Genomic DNA, 21,004 nt, shown 5'->3' on the forward strand with positions numbered 1-21,004 from the left:
TTGGTGAATATTTACTGAAAGAGGGTTACATAAATGATATTATTTGTCCATATATTTTTATAAAGAAAATGACATCAGAATTTGTTATACTTGCTGTTTATGTTGATGATATAAATCTTGTTGGAACTCCAAAAGAGATCCAAAAGACAATTGAATATCTTAAGAAAGAATTTGAGATGAAAGATCTTGGAAAAACAAAACTTTGTCTTGGATTGCAAATTGAACATTTAGCAAACGGGATCTTTATGCATCAATCTGTATATACAGAAAGGGTCTTAAAATGCTTTTACATGGACAAAGCGCACCCATTGAGTACACCAATAGTTGTTCGATCACTTGAAGTGAATAAGGACCCGTTCCGACCTCCAGAAGAGGATGAGGAACTCCTTGGTCCTGAAACACCTTATCTCAGTGTAATTGGTGCACTTATGTATCTTGCTAATGCTATAAGGCCTGACATAGCATTTCCTGTTAATTTACTAGCAAGATATAGCTCTTCTCCTACTCGGAGACATTGGAATGGGATTAAGCATATTTTTGCGATATTTAAAGGGAACTCTTGATATGGGTTTGTTTTATTCTAACAAAGGTAGTGCAGATCTTGTTGGTTATGCAGATGCAGGTTATTTATCTGATCCCCATAAAGCTCGATCTCAAACCGGTACATGTTTACATGTGGAGGTACTGTCATATCATGGCGCTCCACAAAGCAGTCAATTGTTGCTACTTTTTCAAATCATGCTGAGATAATAGCTATTCATAAAGCAAGTAGGGAATGCGTATGGTTGAGGTTAGTGATTCATTTTATTCAAGAAAAATATGGTTTGGACTGTGATAAAAGATCCACAATTTTATACGAAGACAATGCTGCATGCATAGCCTAATTGAAAGGAGGATTTATAAAAGGAGATAGAACGATGCACATTTCACCAAAATTATTCTACACACACGATCTTTAAAAAAATGGTGACATTGATGTGCAGCAAATCCGTTCAAGTGACAATCCGGCAGATTTATTTACTAAATCTTTGCCAACTTCAACTTTTGAGAAGATGGTATACAAGATTGGAATGCAGAGACTCAAATATTTGAAACAAGGTTTTCATCAGGGGGAGTAAAATACGCGATGTACTCTTTTTTCCTTACTAAAGTTTTTTTCCACAGGGTTTTCCTTATAAGGTTTTTAATGAGGCAACTAGAAATACGTATTACTAAATATGTTTACTTTTTTTCCTTCACTAGAATTTTTTCTAATAAGGTTTTAACGAGGCACAATACCTTTTAATGAACATCTAAGGGGGAGTGTTATGAAAATAATTATATTGTGGATGTTCATTTATTACTCCGCTATAGATAATCTTCTTGAAAAAGATTATCCATTTAGTACTCTGTTGAAATTTATCTACAAGTAACTGATGCAGGCAGGTTGCAAGCAGCTCAATGAAATAATTTACAGCAACTTCTTATTAAACAGGCAGGTTGCAAGCAGCTCATGCAGACAGCTTACAAGCAGCTAAAGAAAAGCCTTGCAGCTGCTTCCTGAAAAGCCTCGCAGCTGCTTCCTGAAAAGCCTCGCAGCTGCTTCCTTTCTTCTATAAATAGAGTAATTTTCAGTTCATTATGTACATAAGTTTGAAATTTGAATAATATATCAGTTTCTCTCTATACTTGTCCTTACTTTACAATTTTTATTTTATAACAAGTCCTATAATTTTAAATTATTATTACATTGCCCACCTAAATAAAAGCTCAAGCCGAATAAGAACCTCGTACAAATCGCCCGCCATTACAGAAACAAAGACAGCTCTCTTCTCTTTCGTTATTTCCAAAGCTTTGTCGAAAACATCGAACTTCTCCTCCCCACCCCCCACCGACCCGTGACCCACCACCACCCACATTGTGATCTCTATAGATACACTTTATATACAAAGCAGAACTACTTTTCTTGCATTTCATTAATTTCTTGTTTTATTGGAAAATCAATGGCTTTCTCTGCTACAGGATCGGCTCTTATGGCCCTTAAATCAGAGGGGAGAATCACAACGCCTGACAACAAAATCTGTAATTTTCTGCAACCATTTAGGCTAATTCAGCTCCAGCCCAGAAATTACTCCAGCTTGCAGTGCAGATCAAACAGCAAAAACTCATTTTCCTCTGGTAATAATATTTCTAAGTTCCATAGCTTTTTCTCTTTACTGGGTTTTTTTTATTGGTTGCTCTATATGATTTATATATACATAGATGTCAGACACACACACACACACGCACATTTGGTTGCCTTTATATGATCTAGTCTCTCACACACAGAGTCAGAGAGGATCAAGGACAAGATAACATTGAGTTTAACCAAATAAGAATTGATCGTTCGCGAAACATCTGATATGAGCTGTGGCATTTTCTGTAATAACGTTTTTGAAGTAAAGGGAAAGTTGAGATTTTGGACTAGATGTTATGTTATGTATAAAGTTTTTTTTTTTTTTCCGCTCAAGCATTTATCAACTGGAGTGTATGTCATCATGTCTCTGTTTCAATTTACTTGTTATGGGTGTATCAGACGTTTTAAGTAAATGCTAATTTATGCGTATGTTGGAAAGTAGAGAATTCCACCTTAAAAGGAAAGAGCAAGCTCGAGTGGTGGAATACTATACCAGCAAGTATATCGTGGACTATATGGAACGAAAGAAACAGAAGATGTTTTGAAGACTCTGCTAACTCTATCATTGTATACTTTACTTTACTCGTGGTGTAGGTTGGAACATCTAAATGAGGCTGAATCAGTGTTAAATGTTAGAAGCCATGCAGTATTAGGGTTGTGCATAATTTGATAAATACGAAACCGAAAATTTTGGTATTTGGTATGGTATTTGGTTTAAGTTTTTAAAAAAATTGGTATTTGATATTTTAAAATGAAATACCGATACCGTACCGAAATATATATTATACTACACAATACACATATTATTAATTATAACATAAATATAAAAAATCTAAAATTTTACTTTCTTTTATTCTCTAAGTTCATCAATTAACTCTAAGCAAGTAACAATACATTTCTAATGATCAATTTTATTCCTTTATGTATAGTTTTCTCTCTTGTTATATTTGCTAGTTTTGGACAAAACTTTTGACAACAAATGTTTTTAGTTTTGTACTTTTGAGTATTTTAATTAAGAATATTACAGTTTATGACTCTATGCACTAGTTAGTATTCAAACCGAATAAACCGAAGTTACCGAACCGAATAAACCGAAAGGAGAAAAACCGAACCATACCGAATTTAATTAGGTACGGGATTGGGATAGCATTTTAAGAAACCGAATACCAAATATACCGAACCGAAATGTCTAAATACCGTACCGTACCGACCGACGAACACCTCTATGCAGGATTATAAGGGGCATACTTTTGATGTTTTGCTTCTGAAAAATTTGTTCAGTTTTAATACGACATCCTTTTGTGCTAGTTTACCTACAAACTTGCTTTACCTTCTAAAACAAAAAACTAGATAATTTTACTTTATGCAGATTTTATTCATTGCTAATGATTTGTGCAGTTGTAAAAGCACAAGCTATCACAGTTGAACAAGCAGCGGCACAAGTCACTTCTAAAACTGAGGCTCCTGTTGTTATTGTTACTGGAGCTTCCAGAGGTATCGGTAAAGCAATTTCATTGGCTCTGGGGAAAGCTGGATGTAAGGTACAAGATATGCTTCACCAAAAATTTCGATCCAAGTTAAAGAAAGTTATTCCTACGTGATAGGCCTAATTGGGATTCACATTCTTCTTGAGACTTTTGCTCTGAATTAATTCGATTGTAACTGGTAAAGTCAAGCTGAAGAGCAGAGTCTGAAATGATGAAAAAACTGTAACTGGTTTGTTTAGTAAAATCTACTAAATTTCATATAGTTGGTAAGCATTACTTTTTTTTCTGGAGAGCTTCTTGAAATCATTCTTAGGATGGTTCATATGGAAAAGGTACTTTAACAGATAAGCCGTATAAGTTATGTTTATGAGATTGTAACTACCAAATTATGTGAGCTGAAGTCTGCTGCATTGCTAGGACTAGTTTTCCTTGGGAAGAAATAACATGATTTTGGTATATGTGGTTCTCTGATAGAAATTTTCATAGACATAGAGTTCATCTTTTCATGTTACTTTCTCTGCTCCAGATTCATTCTTAACTGCTTCACAATAACTAATGCTTTTATTTAATGTTTGCTTCTGAAAAGGTTGGTCTTGAACTTTTCAGGTTCTTGTTAATTATGCAAGGTCATCAAAGGAGGCTGAAGAAGTTTGCAAAGAGGTGAAGTGCTGCCTCCTAAGTGACTATCTTTCCTGATGTGAATGTACTTAATATCACACACCGATAAATACAGTTAGGATTACTGGTGTCTGGTGGTTATCCCCATCTATTGATTGCTGGGGGTTTTAACCTTTATCATTGCCAGATTTTGTAGTTGATCTTAACTTTGAGGTTTCTTTCTTAATGGCTTAATGGGAGAAATATATGGATTTTATGGATTATGCTTTCAACAGATTGAGGCATGTGGTGGCCAGGCTCTTAGTTTTGGCGGAGATGTTTCCAAAGAAGCAGATGTGGAAGCTATGATAAAAACTGTGAGCATATTCAAATGTTGCTTATTGTTTGGAAAATCCAAGTTCTCATTTTGGTTTTGTGAAATTTCTGCAGGCAGTTGATGCATGGGGAACTGTAGATGTTTTGATAAATAATGCAGGTTATTAGAAAAGACTCTCCTCTTAGTATATCAGTTCCTATCCATTAAAACCTCTCTGATAATTTGGTTTCAGGTATTACAAGAGATGGCTTATTGATGAGAATGACTACTAAACAGTGGCAAGAGGTTATCGATCTAAATCTAACTGGCGTATACCTTTGTACACAGGTGCCTTTTAGATTATTGACCATTCACTTTGATAGATTTCAAATTTTAGATTGCGAATCTAACCATCTGTCTATCTATAGGCGGCAGCCAAGATTATGATGAAGAAGAAAAAGGTACTTTTATTCATGTGATTTGAAGCTCTTTTATGGTTACACCAAGCTTGCTTGTTCTGCTAAAGTTCCCCCCCCCCCCCCCCCCCACAAATCCCCCAAAACAAAAAAACGGAAAAAGTATTTTTGTTCCTCTCATCCTTTAGGGAAAGGAGTAAGTATGAAACATAATTCAGTAAGGCATTGAGAATGGTCTTATGAGTCATCTGCAAAACCATTTATTTTCTTCAAAATTCGCTCCAGCACTAATATCATTCATCTTATTGTGAACACTGAACAGGGTAAGATAATCAATATAGCATCAGTAGTTGGCCTGGTTGGCAATTTTGGGCAAGCTAACTATAGTGCAGCAAAGGCTGGTGTTATTGGCCTGACAAAAACTGTGGCCAAGGAATATGCAAGTAGAAATATTAATGTATGTTGTTGAGACATGCTAAACTTTATGTTACATTAGTTAATCTCTGTTTTAATCTAACAAGTCCTCCTGAATAACAGGTGAATGCTGTTGCCCCTGGGTTCATTGCATCTGATATGACTGCTAAGCTAGGGGATGACATCGAGAAAAAGATTTTGGGGCAAGTCCCACTAGGTCAGATCTCTCCCCACATATATAGCTACTATCTCAGGATAAATTGTTGTTGTTATCATAAGTCATGCTTCAGTTGACAAAGGGAAAACGAGATGGCGTACACGGAGTTGTTCCAAGTCATCCTCTCTAGAGTCCAATTAAAGGTCTTGGGATTTTATAAATGGTTTTATGAGCTTGAGCACTTCTGCAGGGCGAGAGATGCATAAAACAGCACCCAGGAGCAGAGCTAGGTATCAGTAAGGGGGTTCAATTGAATCCCCTTCATCGGAAAATTATACTGTGCAAATAGTACAAAAACAAACTCTTTTTTTATAATATATAACTGTTGAATCCCCTTGACATAAGGGAAGACTCTAGTGTGTAAAGGGGTTCAAAAGATGCTTTAGGTCACAAGTTCAAATCCAACTTGTGTCATTCTAATTTATTTTTTTTAATACCTTCAGATGACGTCGAGCTACCTCCAGACGCTTCCGTCACCTTGATTGAATGTGCTCCTAATAAAAACTTAGGTCTTCAATATGAGAGGTTACTTGCCTCACATGTGTTGATCATTGATGAGGAAAAAGAAATACAGTCCTTTACGGATTTCATGATAACATTGGTTAGCTTAGTAATGTGGCTTTGTGTACTAGAGCTCATTCCTATAATTAATATTATGGTGCTACAATCAATTTATCCCAGAATTTATGTGAGAAACTGTGACATCAATCTTCTAAATTGAAATCAATTTCTCAAATTGTACGAAATCATCTTGAAGGACCTACAATCTCTTGAAGTCCATGCAGACCTAGTAAAATTAGGGCACAACGGAAGAAAAAGATCCTATTTTAGGAGCCTTTTAGTCCTATCGAAAATATAGAGAAATTCTAGTAACTTTCATTTTTTGTATAATATTTGACTGAGATAACTTTAAATGGAGTGACATGGTCAGTGAGTCGACCTGGACGTGCTTGGGGTAAAGCCGTTGCATTATACGAAATAATGCATAAACTTTGAGCTTTACTGCTGTTATTTAATCCCCTCAAGAGTTGATCTTGTTCTTATTTATGTTTCTTAAATATGTTTCCAGGAAGGTATGGTCAACCAGAAGAAGTTGCTGGAGTGGTGGAATTCTTGGCCATTAATCCAGCAGCAAATTATATCACTGGCCAGGTTTTACATTTTATAGCATTTACCACCTTGTTTATGTTACAATGTAATGTTTGAGGATCTTATTGTTTCAGTTATATGTTCTTGCAGGTTTTAACTATTGATGGTGGTATGGTGATGTAAGAGGTCTTTGGAAAAGTACAACAATTTGATACTTCTGTTTTTCAGCCAAATGAAGACTAATTACAGTTTTAGGCAAATGAACCAAGAATATTTTGAAATAAATTGATATTGGTTTTGAAATAGCCTTCTTCAACTTTTGTACTGAAAATGATTGCTGTTGGAACAGTTCTTTATGTAGCTGACATCAGAACTGTCTTTAGTTCAAGTGTCATTTTAAAACACAACATTATATCTGCCTAATACTGACAACCATTTCTTCTCCTTTTCTCTTCCATGAGATTTTGATTATAATTTTCTTCTAGTACCAAAGGTTGATATTTCTTTGGTGGTCACTTTTATACACACATATACATCGACTATCAACTGTGTATCCATTTTATGTTCAACATTTTCATTTGTTACTTTTTTTTTTTTGTGCTGACTGTCAATTTATCACAAATTTCCTCATTTTTCTGGATTTGGCACTAATTTTTCTCTTGGAAGCTCACATACAGTTCTCTTGGAGAAAAGGAATGCATAAACTACCATTAGAGAAATGTGGCAAATGAAGTGATGAATTGAAAATGTCAGTAACATGAGATTGAGAAATAGTGAAGCAACTTTTAGATATTACTCCACATGGAAATGTATTTTTTTCAAGTTTAAGTGTTTTTTTCTTTTTCCTGTTTCTTAAGCAAAATAAAGGAACTTCTAGCAGAACTTACCCTCCCCTCACCCCTTCATATGGTCATAGTTTTTTTGTTTTTCTTTTGTTATTTAAGTTGTACACACTGCATATATAAATATTTCTTATACCATCACTGCAATTAAATTGGTTATAGCAGGTTAGTATCTGATTTTCGAGATAACTATCTTAGATTTGATATGAAGAGTTATTTATTGGTATATGTCAACTCAACTTGATGGTGCAAAAAATTCTATAAAATGTATTTTGTGTTGGAATATTCTCTCAGCACAAAGTATAACGTGTGGGAATAGGTTGTACGGAAGACAGAGAGATGTTTCTCTTTGGAAAGAATTTACTCTATTATTTACATCACATATTCACATTACCAATAATTGACTAGTACCAATTGGTATACAAAGTGCAAAAATTAGATTCTCACCAGTCATCAAGTGTTTCCCTTTCTTTTTCCTCATCACTAAAACTGTATCCTCTTCATCTTTTCTGTTATATAATCTAATCTTTCTTTGATATCCTGATGGAAACTTTGACAATCTTGGAGTCAAATCTTGTTGGATTCACTCTTGTATTTTCTATCATATATCTGTTTGGATACTTGATCATATTCAAAGATTGGAAAGAAAAAGCGAGGTCTGATGCATCAAGTTGTATAATGTCTTTAGCTCATGGTACCCCTGCAGTAATCTTATCAATATACTCAATGTTACAAAATTCCCAAACTTCATTCCAAAATCTTGATTTTTCCACCCAAAACACACCATTCCAAGAAATGATACTTGAATACAGCATTGCTTACTTCTTAGCTGACCTTTTACATTACTTGGTCTTTTATCCAAGTGATGTGCTTTTCATTGCTCATCATTTGGCTACTCTTTATGTATTTTTTAACTTGTCGATTCGTCGTTCATCATGGTGCATCTACTCTTATTGGCCTTCTTTTTCTGGCTGAGATCACAAGTCCTTGCCAGAACACATGGAGTCTTGCTAGATATCGAAAGAACAATATCCCTATGGCTGCTAAATTATCACCAGTTTTTTATATGTTCTATAGTTTGGTTAGGGGGGTTATTGGACCCTTATTTGTTTACAAATGAAAAAGCAGATGGTGTGATTTCTAGGCCTATGTGGATTTCTTTTGATGGTTGTGATTGTAAGTGCAATCTTGGTTAGTATTTTGTGGATTTCTAATCTTTGGATATACTTTTTTAGAGAAAGACAGAGGAAGGAGTGGAAGAAATGTGATTAGGAGTAATTGATACAGAGGTTGTTGAGTTCAGATTCAAGGACTGAATCGAAGGATTTGAAAGTAGAATTTGTCTGCAGCTATAATTGGTGCTGAACTTATTATCTCATTAACTTGTGTAAATTATATTGTTAAATGACAAATCTTTTGTTTTCTTCTTTCTCATTTGGTTTCATGTACTTGCTTATTTTAGTCATCTTATTAGATTGTTCAAGTTCTTCGATGTCTATAAAACATAACAAAACCAAAAGGGAAGAAAATTCTAGCACCTTTCTTAGTTTATTGTTCTTTCTTCTTTTTTTCTTTTTCCTCCTTTACTTTTTCTTTAGTTTGCTTCTTGATTATTCCGATCTTGGGGGTTTGTGGTTTGTTATTTCTTTTTTTTTTTTGGGGGGTGGGGGCAGGGGTAGGATTTAATTTACTTGGAGTGTCTGCACTAACCATGGAGATGAAGTGAACGCGTATTAATGGCATATTCCCCCATTTGGATCATTGTTATCTTTAGCATATTGCTGAAAATGATGTAATTGATTGATACAGGCAGGCTTGGCTTGTGAATTGAAAAAAACCTGGTAGCATTTGTTTTGAAGTTTTCCAAAAATTGAGTTTTGAGTTTTTGGAAAATATTATTTGTTTGACCTATTTATGACAAAGAAACATACGGTTGAACTTTTCTTTTCTTATACGCAGTATGACTCGTTGCAAAAAGGAATCTCATATGGGGTTGGCTGACCACTTGAACTCAAAAGAGTTAAGCTTCCTCTCTCCTGCATCTCATAGCAGACAACCTTAGCAAATTTGTATTTCATTGTATAGAAAAGGATCCCGCCAGAAGATAATTAATTACCTACAACTAATAGACAGTGACAGAAGTTTTATGTTAAATTTTCTCTAACCCCCATGGACAAGGTAGCAGAACTTCTCCAAGTAGCTGAGATGCTATAATGAGCTAGACAGCTAACTTCCTAAATATTGACCTCAGACAGCAGCTGAACTTATAAGGTTGCGTAAGATGCTCTGACCAGCTATAACGACTTCCTTAATATCTAGACACTTGCTTCTGAATAATGGCAGCTGAACATCACCAACATAATAGATTCAGCCACAGCACACGTGTTTCTTGTGTTACTATCCACGAGAAGCCTTCAAGAGTGCAGTGTGCCCGAGTTCTTCATCGTCATGGTGATTTAGTTCTTAGTTCTATATACGAATAACTGAAGCACTTGACAAATCACAGCTTCCCTGGTAATTAAGCTCCACAAAGAAACCTCCTCCTTCTCCCCTTGAAAGTCGTCCAGGATTCACACAAATGCACTTTACTTCTTCCCCTTCACTTCTTTCTCCAAGGGAGATCACCTGCAGGCAGATGAAATTCTTAATAAATTGATTGTGTGAATATCTTCATGATCAAGCGCATTCATGTCTGTTTAGTTGCATTAGTTCCATATTGCTGAAATGATAGAAGCAAAGTTTTGGTGTGGAAATCAGCAAGTCATACTACCCTAACAAAATGAGCCAAGTCCGAGGGTAAGATGAGTATATCTGGGACAGTTGACATCTGAAGAGCTTCCGGAGCAAGAGAGAAATCAATGGGTATGCCTTCAGCTGGCGGATATAGAGGATAGAAGCTGTTGCATTTAGTTTGCAAAAAAGAAAAAGATTTAGCAAAAATTGGGTTAATTGAGCTTTCTGCATTAACAAGAGGAATTGCAAACAGTGCCAACTGAAACATGCCTGTGCTGGTTTAATATATGGTTTGCAAGAGTTGTCATTCGTTGCTTTGATCCCCCTTGTGGATTTCGTGAAATCTCCTCCGCACTAAGCTGTTTAAGAACATCCACTGTACAGCAAGCCACTTTCACCTGAAATAAAAATATCAAGAGCTGTCGTAGCATGGAGAAATTCCCTTCCACTGGGGGCAAGGCCGCAAGAGGTAAAAATAATCTCAGAACTGTTTTCTACGATTGACGTTTAGTATTGATTAAAGGTGTTAATCGGGCCGGCCCGGCCCACTAACAACCCGGTTTGACCCCGGTCAGCCCGGTTTGGTAAGGGATGGGATGGGTTGGCTAGGGTAGGGGGTTGTGCCGGACGGGGTCGGGCCTTTTTTGGCTACCGGTGCACCAGAACCCGGCTAGCCCGCTAACCCATTCAAGGGTTTTAACCGTATTCCAGCCCGGTCCAACCCAGTATAAGTTGTAAATTTTTTATTTTTTTAAATTCTGACGGGCTGTTTTTTCCCATGTCCAGCCCGATCCAGCCCGTCAGGTAAACACCCTTAGTATTGATGAGTCCCAACTTATTTTCACGTCATCCACAATTCAATTTGTACAGTCTAGACACATGCAGTCAGCAGCGACAGATAAAACATTCCAACGAGTTTTCCAAGACCTTTTCAGCATAATTATCAGTGAAAACGAAAAGAAAGGCATGTAATAGTTAAGAAAACATAAGGAATAGAGTTGCTGGACATATCATCAGCTTCTACCTCATTTGCACAGAATACTCCAGGATTTGTAATGCTATTTATCTGGTAACATACAATATCGTTGTCAGTAATGGTACATGATCATCCCAGACTAAGCCTTCTCTAGTAATAATTTGACCTATGGCAGTTCACTGCATACCTGGTATTCAAGATCGGGTGACTGAATGTCAAAGGCTGGCTGTAAGCAACAAAATAATGTATCAATATTGTATATGACATAAGAGCCAAAAAAAGAAGACGATTAAGCTGTTGGAAGTGTTCACCTGAGGGTAAACAAAGTCATGGTTAGCATCTCGAACAGATGGAACAAGAATCACGCGAGCAGCAGAACCCATATATTCTACATAATCTCTCAACTGGAAACCAACCAATGGAAGGAAACTGAATAAACATTTAAAAGCCAGAACTTTCTTGGAAAAAGAAAAGAAGTTTTATATGCAGATACCCTCGCAAGAATTTCATCCTGAAAGATTTCATCAAATGTCCTATTCACGGTTCCTTTCTTGATCTCGGGATGATCCGAATCTATAAATGGTCCTAGCTGTCAAGAGAATTTACGAAGGCACAATGAAACTTATATATCAGCTAATAAAAAGAGTTACAACTTTTGCATGAGGGCTGTAAACTCATTACCAATATGATCAATTGAGGCTGCTTGCGTCGTGCATATGATAGAAGCTCGGCAAGAGGTTCGAAGAATAAGTTATCAACAGTTGTAAAAGGACCTGCAGCTATAATCTGTACAAGAACGTAAAATGTTGAGAAGGCACCAAAACAAAGTAAGAAAAAATACAGAAAGGATGGTATAATCCTTTGCTGCAGAAGAGAGATTGGTTGCACATCCAAAAGGCAGAACCGAAGGATAATGCCCTTCTCTTCATATACCCTATGCTCAGAGCTTCTAATTACACTCAAGTAAATAAACATACAAAGAAAAAGAAAAAAGGGGGCAAAACGTAGAACACACACCAAATTAAATGGATATGGAGCGCAGCAAAATCTGCAAACCAGAAGGCCACCTTATGGAAGGTAATATTCATCATATGACATACATAATAAATATGTCCAGAATTCCATTTACAAGCCTGCACGGGTTACCACCAATAATAAGGCAACAAATGTCTCTGGAAAACATTGCTTGTTGTCAAAAGGGGCCAAACTCCAGTAAAGGGTATTTCATATGTTATTACATAAAAGGTAAACAGAGTTGAAATGTCAGTATCCTTAAGTTTTTCGAACTGAGAAAGGCAGGCATGAGAGATGAAATCCAAAACCAAGGATACTTCTTGGTACAACAGGCATTTCATATAAATACATAAACAGATTTCTACCATTAGCAAGCCAAATACATGTATCTCACTCACTCTTATGTTTAATTTTGTGGTAGACTTATATGGAGTACAAGCTTACCCACCAATGACAGCTCTGGCATAGCACATGAGGCGTTGGTTGACTGAAGATCTTGATCCATTGCTTGCTTCTTAGTAGGTGGGAGATTTTCCGTGGAAGAAACCGACAAAGGAATGCGATCAACAATTTTTGATGCAATTAGACAGTGGCCACTTGGGTTATGCCCTTCAACACCAACCACCTGAGTATGAATTTTTGAGGTTTATTCTTTGTTCAACATTTTAAAGTACTAATAAAACAATACATGCATTACAATACCTGGCCAGGGAAAACAGAAAAGTGGTTCAAGTTTTGCAAGTCAAGGCGCACACGCTGACCTCCAGAATACTCAACGCTGTTAGCAACTAGATATCATCAACCATAGAGAGCAGCATATCCATGGAAAGACAAATTTACATAGCTTAATGGTGCCAAGATAGATGGAAAATTCTCTAGGATCTTCTGACATCTATCAGTCATGTCAATAATGTGTAAATAATCATTCAATGTCAAAGCTAGTCAAGATAACAATGCCAATATTTTCAAAAAGGAAGTGTTTGCAGCAATTTGGAGTGCCATGATCTACCATAGTTGGAGAGTAAGGAATTGGAGATTGTTTAGAGGAATATATCTAAATAGTGAGTTAGTGGTAACACAGATAAAGAAGTGATAGATAGAATTAGTACACTTAAAATGTCCAGGAAGATACATAGTTGTAGAGGTTATTTACAACATTTACTGTGTAATAAGTCTGTTTGGGCCTGGATTTCATAAACACCCCTCCTAGAAGGTGATTTTTGGAACTAGGTGCCCGTTAGCTTGTTATTCTTTTTGTTATCAATGGTAACATTCACAGTTGTTACCAACAATGCCAATATTCTTAATATGCTTCTAAGAATATAAATGTAACTATCAATCTATCATACTTCAACCACCACTGACTGACTTGATCTAGAGGAATAGAAGAGCACAGAATCCTCTAAATATGGAATACTTAAGAAGTGACTTGGTGATAAATGTAACCAGGATGGACCATCTGTAAACTGCGGAAGAACTTTGAGCCAACTCAATCCAAAATAAAGAGCTGATTTCTTCCAAGCAAAAGACTAATTATACATGCAGATAGCAGCTTTTTACCTGCTTTGCAGTAAAATAGGCTTTTCCTTCAAACGCCCTTCTTCCTCGCAACAAATCATCCCAACAGCAAATACAGATCTCTGAAACAAAATGATCCATAAAAGAGTTAAAATTATGTCACCTTGTCAAAATGGAAATCAAGATAGTAAGTGGAAAAGCACTTAATGTCAGACTTTTAGTACATAAAGTTGCACTTGCATTGTAGTGCAAAAACAGCAGAATGCCAGTGCAAATATGTGGAGTGGGAATCTCATACTTCAAAAGCAAAGATGTTACCTGTGAAGCAACAGTAGGATCAGTTGGTTCCTCATGCAATCCAGAGGCTACAAGTGCTGTCGCATGATCTTTTATTCGGCTTTCAAGAAAATTAAACTGAAAAAAAAAAAATTAGTAAGGACTTCGTAGTGGAAAAACCTAGGTATTCTACCTCTGTGAAATAGGAAGTACCTTATTTTCCATTCTGTCATACATGAACTTGCACCCTGGCTCAGGTTGAGAGCTAATGATTTGCAAAGAACATCTTTTGCTTGGTTGGACTCTCTTTATGATGTCATCATTGGGGTTCTCCTGATCGTGTTCTATATTCATACTTTCTTCATTGGCCTTCTCATTGAGAGAAAACTGCACCACAAACTTGTTCCTTCTTTGTCCAAAGGGTGTAATTGTTTCTAGATGCTTTCTGGAGGTGGAAATGCTCCCATTAGTTTTTTGTGCTGAAGCAGTTGTTTCTGCCTGTGATGACTTTTGTTTATCTGTTGGGGTACCTAGAATGATTTCCTTGGTATCCTCGTATTCATCATTCAATATCCTGTGTTGATATTTTTCAGCGTCAAGCATTGAGAAGTCACATATTTCAGTAACCTAGAGGAAATATCTAAATTTCACATTAGCGGCCACTTATAGCTGGACTCGCCATTGTTTTTAGGGTTAGTTAATAAAGTATAGAATCTTTGTTTTTGTTTCCCACTTCATAACAATTTGAAAGGGGGCAGATAGAGTTCAAAAAAGGTGGATAATAGCAGCTATTTTTACATCTAATATGAGCAAAACTATTTCTGTAAGATTTCCAGAATCACAGGCGCAAGAGATATAAAATATGAAAAGATTTTCCTGAAACAACAGAATGAGATATATTTGACCCCTGATCCGGAAAAGGCAAACTGCACGTTTGCCAGAAGGTTACTAATCATTATAAGTCAGCCCAGTTGAGACATGGAAATGGGAGGTTCAAGGATACTAAATTCAAAAAATTTAAATATACTCAGAAGGCTGAACTAGAGAATACACTCACATAGAAATATCACTGGAGTAGAAATGTAAACCAGGTTCCTTTTTAACAATGTCCTCTCTCCGTTCATTCTGTAATTGTTGTAGAAATGCACCCATATGTGAACTCTGCACCATCAATTCCAGCCCCCTGAAACAAATGGCCATCAAGTGGAACTCCAGGTTTGGATTTCAATTAAAATTCAGAGGAGTAAAATGCAATGCCACTTCAGTTCTTATCCAGAGGTGAGAAGAATATCAAAGAGTCAAACTTTAGGTATATCTAGAATAACAGAAAGAAAAATCAGGCTGGTTCAAGTTATTTGACCATCCATTTGTTGCTCCACAATATAAGTGTTTTTCCATTCTGCTTTTACTTTTCCTCAACATTGCCACCAACCAACTTACCAAAAGACTTTTTTATTTCCGAATTAAGTCATATCTGTAGGCCTAAGTAGTTACCAAGAAAATACTAAGTCTTTGCAATTTTAGCAGCATCTGATCTAATCAAAGATGATTCAATATCTTTTAATGAATACAAGTATGGAATTTTACTATATTCTAACTAATTAATTTTAGAAGCTGAAAAACTGGAAGCCCAAAGTGTCTTAGTAATTTGAATATTCTAAAAAGAAATGGTTCTTTGTTTACTTTTCTTTTCATCCACTTAAACCTCCAAGTTTTTCACCATAGCTCAAGAAAGAGTCTTGGTTTCACTAGTATATGGCCACATATTTGACTTAGCTCTCATTTCCTTAGCACAACCCACACAAAAAAAAAAAAAAAAAAAAAAAAAAAAGGAAATGTGAACTCGTTTAAGGTTAAGTCTTTAGTCTAATCATGCTTCAGTAACAGGTGGAGTTAATTAACAAGCAATGGGTTCTGATATGTAAATGTCCAGTAGAAGTGGTATATACTATATACAAGAAAACCGAATACCACTGCTTCAAGAGGGCAGTGGGTGAACTCCAAACCCACTAACTCTACGTCCTGGATCTTCCCTATTCAGTAACTTTATTTAATAAATATTCAGTACTTATTTTTTTGTTTTCTTCTAGTTTACTAATTCGCTTGAGAAGCAAAATAAACTGAAATTTACACAAACACAAAAAAGAAAATTAGGACTTTTTTTTCACTAAAATTAGAATTGAGTGAGGTCTGACCTGTTGAGAGAGTAAACGTCCCAGCTAGAAACGAGATCGGAAGGGCTTAGGTTGTATTGTATACAGAATGTAAGACCTAATTATGACAGAAAACAAATCACGAAAATTAACCCTAATTCTCCATATATATAGGGAAAGAAAAACAAAAAAATCATATTTTTTTACTTACATTTGTTAAGAATTTCTGCTTCATCATCGAGAGCGAAGCCATTTTTCAGGAATTCAGCTTTGATTTGCTCTTCCATGGCGGTCGTTGGCTGGCCTAGGGTTAGGGTTTTCTTTTCTTCTCTTTTGCAAGAGGAATAACAACTTTAGCTAAGAGGGAAATGGCGGGAAAATCTTCCCTCCACTTCTACATTTTGTTAATTTATAGAGAGAGGAGAGGCTCATTTATTTCTTTTTTCTTTCTCAAATGAAATCTAACCAATTTATCAAATTTGAAAAAGTTGTGTGCGTCCGAATTATTATATGACACTGGTAAAATTATCCGCGCTTTGCTCGGTGCGTAAAACTTCATTAAATTTTAGAAATAATATTTTTAAAATTTTAGTTGAGAAAAAAAAAATTCAAGTAATTACATATAAAAAGTACTATGTTGATGAAATCACAAAAATAAATATCGGGATTAGAATTAAAGTTTACATTAAACTGCATTTTTCATTATCAGTCTTTCTAAAGACAAAATTAAAAAATATATTTAAAGAAAATCTTCACTTCTATATATGTATCCTTTGGGGTTTAATACATAATTATATTACTCTAATTATATAATTAATTCATATATTTATGTATCTATTTTTCTTCTTTCATATGATAGTAAAAGCTTTGTTTTTCTAGAAAATTCCTATTCAAATAACAGGAAAATGAAACCAAAGTAAATAAATCATAAACCCCAAAAAATAGTAAAAGAAATAAATGGGCAACATAATTGCATAATTTATCCATTGAATTGCATTTTTTATGTATTTCTTTTCATAATTTTTTCTTTAATAGCTTTTCTCTGTCTTTTTCTATTTATCAATCTCTCTTTAAATTCTCCCCCTCTATACTCAATTGAATTTTTCTTCGTTCCCTTTTCTCCCTCTTCGTGCAACTACTTTTTCTATATTTTCTTTGATTTTCTCCCTCTTTCCCACTGCTACTCTTTTCAATTTAACTCATTGTATTGAATTGTGACAATTGTTGTGGGGACACCTTTAATAGGGGAAGATAAAAAAAATAATTATATATAATTTAAAGCAAATATTTAACAAATCACCTTACAAGGTATATTTGTAAGGTGCTTGCTATCAACTATTGCAATATGAATCTTAAATTAATGACGCCAAACTTAACTACACGGAAAATCAACTATTGCAATATGAATCTTCTCTCTCGAATACTGTTTCCCTGCTCTAGCATTCATCTTCTCAGGAATTTGAGCCCATTTAAAATGCAGAGAATATGCAAGAAAATATGTATTCTAGTTAATGAGGTCGCCAAATCACCCGGTCAATATTCCAAAATTATAAAATAACTTGTTTGTAATGACCGAAAAGTATGTGTCTAAAATAATTATAAATACCTGTAAGTCTTATGTCTAAAATTAATCTACTCACATACTCTCTCAATTCACTTTTACTTGGCAGGTATATTAAAAATAGATTTTCATTTTTACTTATAAATTTTTTTTTTCTGTTATATCCATAGTATTTATTACTCATTTTAAATTATTTTCTCAAATTCAATAAAATATGCATCAATTAATATGGGTATCATGGAAAATTATGCACTTCATTTATTATTTCTCTTAAGGGGCGTGAAAAGTCAAAATGTGCCGAGTAAAAGTGAACGTAGGGAGTATATTAATAACTTCAATTATAGAATATAGATATTTGCAAAACTTACACAATAAGAAGGCAAACCAAAAATCAATGAAAGCTGCACCCATATTTTTTCGTTATAAACAAAAAATTAAAATCAAAAGATATAGTCCGAGAAGCACAACAATCTTTCGGGGGAAAAAATATTTAATAGGCCTTTTCTCCATACTACCGATTCTTCATAAACTTTCTTAATACGTTAACATAGTCTATTTACTTATCAGAAAAGAAAAAATAACCCCTTCATAGAGTTTGTTAAATCCAAGAGAAATAACGTTTTTAGACATCATAATCAATAGCCTTGTGTTAAATCGATCCCTTTATGACTTGCCTCTAAATTGTCAACCATTCATATTGGTTTGCATCTCTTTAATTTGTACTTCTCTGCATCCAAAAAAAAAAATTAAATCATAGAATTATGAAAAAGCAGAATATATAAAGAAAAGAAAATAGAGAACTTTGAAAGCGCAGAAGAAACCAATGCTATTCTGTTGAATCTTTAGTGCGCTTTAATGGGGACAAACAATTGTTAACGTCATAATCGATTGGCTTAATGACCCCTTAAAGCCCTTTTCGATTTTGTTAAACAGGGGAAGGGGAAAAGGCGTATACAAAATGTGGAAGAACCCCTTTTCGGTTTTTTTATGTGATTAACTATTCTGAAATGGTGTGTAATTAAGTGACAAGTCTTTTGGAAACGCATGGATATATTTGTAACTGAAAGAATTTGTTCCGTTACATCGTTTAGGAATAAGTCTTTAACGGGTAAATAAGGGGAAAATGGAAAAATAAGGGAAACTACCAAATAAATGAGAAAAAAAGATAAATAGTAATCCTATCTCAAAGAGAGGTGTCATGTCAACATTGGCCTTCCTTTTTCTTTTATATATATAGAGAGAGATTTATGAGAAGTTTTTGGTGATTCATATGCTTTTGATTAATTATTGGTACCAATCAAAGTCATGTGTTTGTGCTTAAAATGGACTTTTTGACCTTGTATGATGTTGGTGCTCTATTGAGTTGATTACTTGGAAGGAGATTTTATACTTTGATTGCTTGAGGACAAGCAATAGTTTAAGTTTGGGAGTTTGATAAGTTGGTATTTTACCAACTTATCTCTTTTTTAATATAAGATTTTTTCTATGTTTAATTGATAAAATAGTGTATTCAATGTAGTTTACTTCTATTTTACATGTTTATGTGATTTAGAATTTATCGGGAAAGAAACCAAGTGAAAACAAGTCAAAAAGAAGAAATCTGGAAAATGGCCTCAGATATCACAAATGCGAGTAGGAGCTCGCAAATGCAAAGTCTCAGTTAAGATAGTAGAAGTCGCAAATGTGATGGTAGGATCGCAAATACAAAGTCAACCTTCGCAAATGTGAACCCCTTCATCGCAAATGCGAAAACGAGTGAACAAGGCCTAGTTCGCAAAAACGAACATCCGAATCTCAAATGCGATGGTCAACAGTAGAGTCGAGGTTCGCAAATGTGAAACTTCCTTCGCATTTGTGAATAATAGGCTTCAGTTCTGGGTAGTGGTGTAATTTCATATTTTTGGCCCCAAACCCTTTAATAGACGACCTAGCCTATTTGGGTAGGGATCTTTCGCAGTCTTTGAGTAAAAAATACAAGTTTTGGAGCTATGGTTCTCGCCTACACACTTGGATTTTGAAGATTTGAAGACTTTGGTTGAGAATTTCTTCCACATTTTTATTCAATTCTTTATTTTCTTACTTTGTATTGAATATCTAAGTGTGTAGTATTCATTCCATTACTTAAATCTTGTTTATGGGAATATTCATTATTAAAGCTTGGATGTATCGAATGATTTTTATTAATATTGAAGTGAGTTAATTGTTTCTTGAATTATTCTTGTTTTTTAATATTTTCAAAAGGATTAGCTAACCCTAGGACTCGCCCATTAACTTTGAATTAATCTTGAAAAAGGTAATTTGGGGTTGGAAAAGATTAATTAACAAGAACTTGAGGCGTTAACCCTCATTTTATAGATTCTACCTAGGGATAGAATTGAACTACTTGTAGCCACATCAGGTGCACTTAATCTCTTAATTGTTTTACAATTAGAAAGTCTTATTAGCCTTCAGAAGAAGATAATAAAGAATTAATATCTAAGGCTAATTAACATAAACTCGCTCATATTTGTAAAATCGTGAAATACATTGGATCGTTACTTGAGTGTAATTCCCCGTGTATCCATGCTCGTAGCCATTGATAATTTTACTTGCTTTATAGGTTAGTTTACATTTTTGCATTTAGACATAATATTTTCTCAAAACCATTATTAGTGTTTGGCTTAGCATAATAAGCGATAATTCTCTTACTTGCCTAATCGCCTTCATATTGTTCTTTGTGGGATTCGACCCCGACTCATAGTTGGGTATATTATATTATATGCGACCATGTCTGCTTACTCTTTGAGGAGTGGATTTGGACATCATCATCTGGACATAGGCAATCAACCACGTTGCTATGATTTTCTAGGGAGACCTGAGGCGTTGGCCTCTAATGTTGTGATCACAGGTATGGTTTCGGCCTATAGAGATGCTTCCATGTTGTTTAACCTGGGATATACTTATTCTTAGGTGTCATCATACTTTTCTCCTCATTTGAATATACCCCGTGGTTCTCTTGATAATCATGTGCATGTGTCTACACTTGTTGGTAATTCTATTGTGGTAGATCGTGTATCGGTCTTGTGTGGTCACTATTGGTGGTTATGATACTAGTGTTAATATCTTATTTCTTAGTATGTTGGACTTTGATATAATTTTGGGTATGGATTGGTTATCTCCATACCATGCTATCATTGATTATCAAGCTAAGGCCGTGACGTTGGCTATACCGGGGTTGCCGAGGTTGGAATGGAGAGGTAC

The 21,004-nt window shown here is 35.1% G+C and overlaps 2 protein-coding genes across 2 annotated transcripts; one reads left to right on the forward strand and one right to left on the reverse strand.

Moving 5' to 3' along the window:
* The first annotated feature begins 1,749 nt into the window (after positions 1-1,749).
* Positions 1,750-7,136, forward strand: LOC104104020 (3-oxoacyl-[acyl-carrier-protein] reductase 4-like). The gene is made up of 11 exons (XM_009612002.4): positions 1,750-2,157; positions 3,554-3,696; positions 4,249-4,302; positions 4,536-4,616; positions 4,690-4,735; positions 4,809-4,903; positions 4,984-5,016; positions 5,294-5,428; positions 5,509-5,602; positions 6,672-6,754; positions 6,842-7,136. The coding sequence occupies exons 1-11, from the start codon at positions 1,983-1,985 to the stop codon at positions 6,872-6,874; spliced, it is 972 nt and encodes a 323-aa protein (XP_009610297.1). The 5' UTR covers positions 1,750-1,982; the 3' UTR covers positions 6,875-7,136.
* A 2,443-nt stretch (positions 7,137-9,579) lies between these two features.
* Positions 9,580-16,932, reverse strand: LOC104104022 (uncharacterized). Its single transcript, XM_009612004.4, has 16 exons — positions 16,415-16,932; positions 16,246-16,321; positions 15,108-15,233; positions 14,264-14,624; positions 14,093-14,188; positions 13,817-13,896; positions 12,959-13,034; positions 12,705-12,881; positions 11,924-12,028; positions 11,736-11,831; positions 11,554-11,646; positions 11,430-11,468; positions 11,291-11,332; positions 10,537-10,664; positions 10,304-10,430; positions 9,580-10,158 (listed from the first exon to the last, which is right to left on the reverse strand). Exons 1-16 carry the CDS (start codon positions 16,488-16,490, stop codon positions 10,003-10,005), a joined length of 1,854 nt encoding a protein of 617 aa, XP_009610299.1. The 5' UTR covers positions 16,491-16,932; the 3' UTR covers positions 9,580-10,002.
* Positions 16,933-21,004: the final 4,072 nt, after the last annotated feature.

The sequence above is a fragment of the Nicotiana tomentosiformis genome, chromosome 12, assembly GCF_000390325.3.
Source record: "Nicotiana tomentosiformis chromosome 12, ASM39032v3, whole genome shotgun sequence".
NCBI lineage: Eukaryota > Viridiplantae > Streptophyta > Magnoliopsida > Solanales > Solanaceae > Nicotiana > Nicotiana tomentosiformis.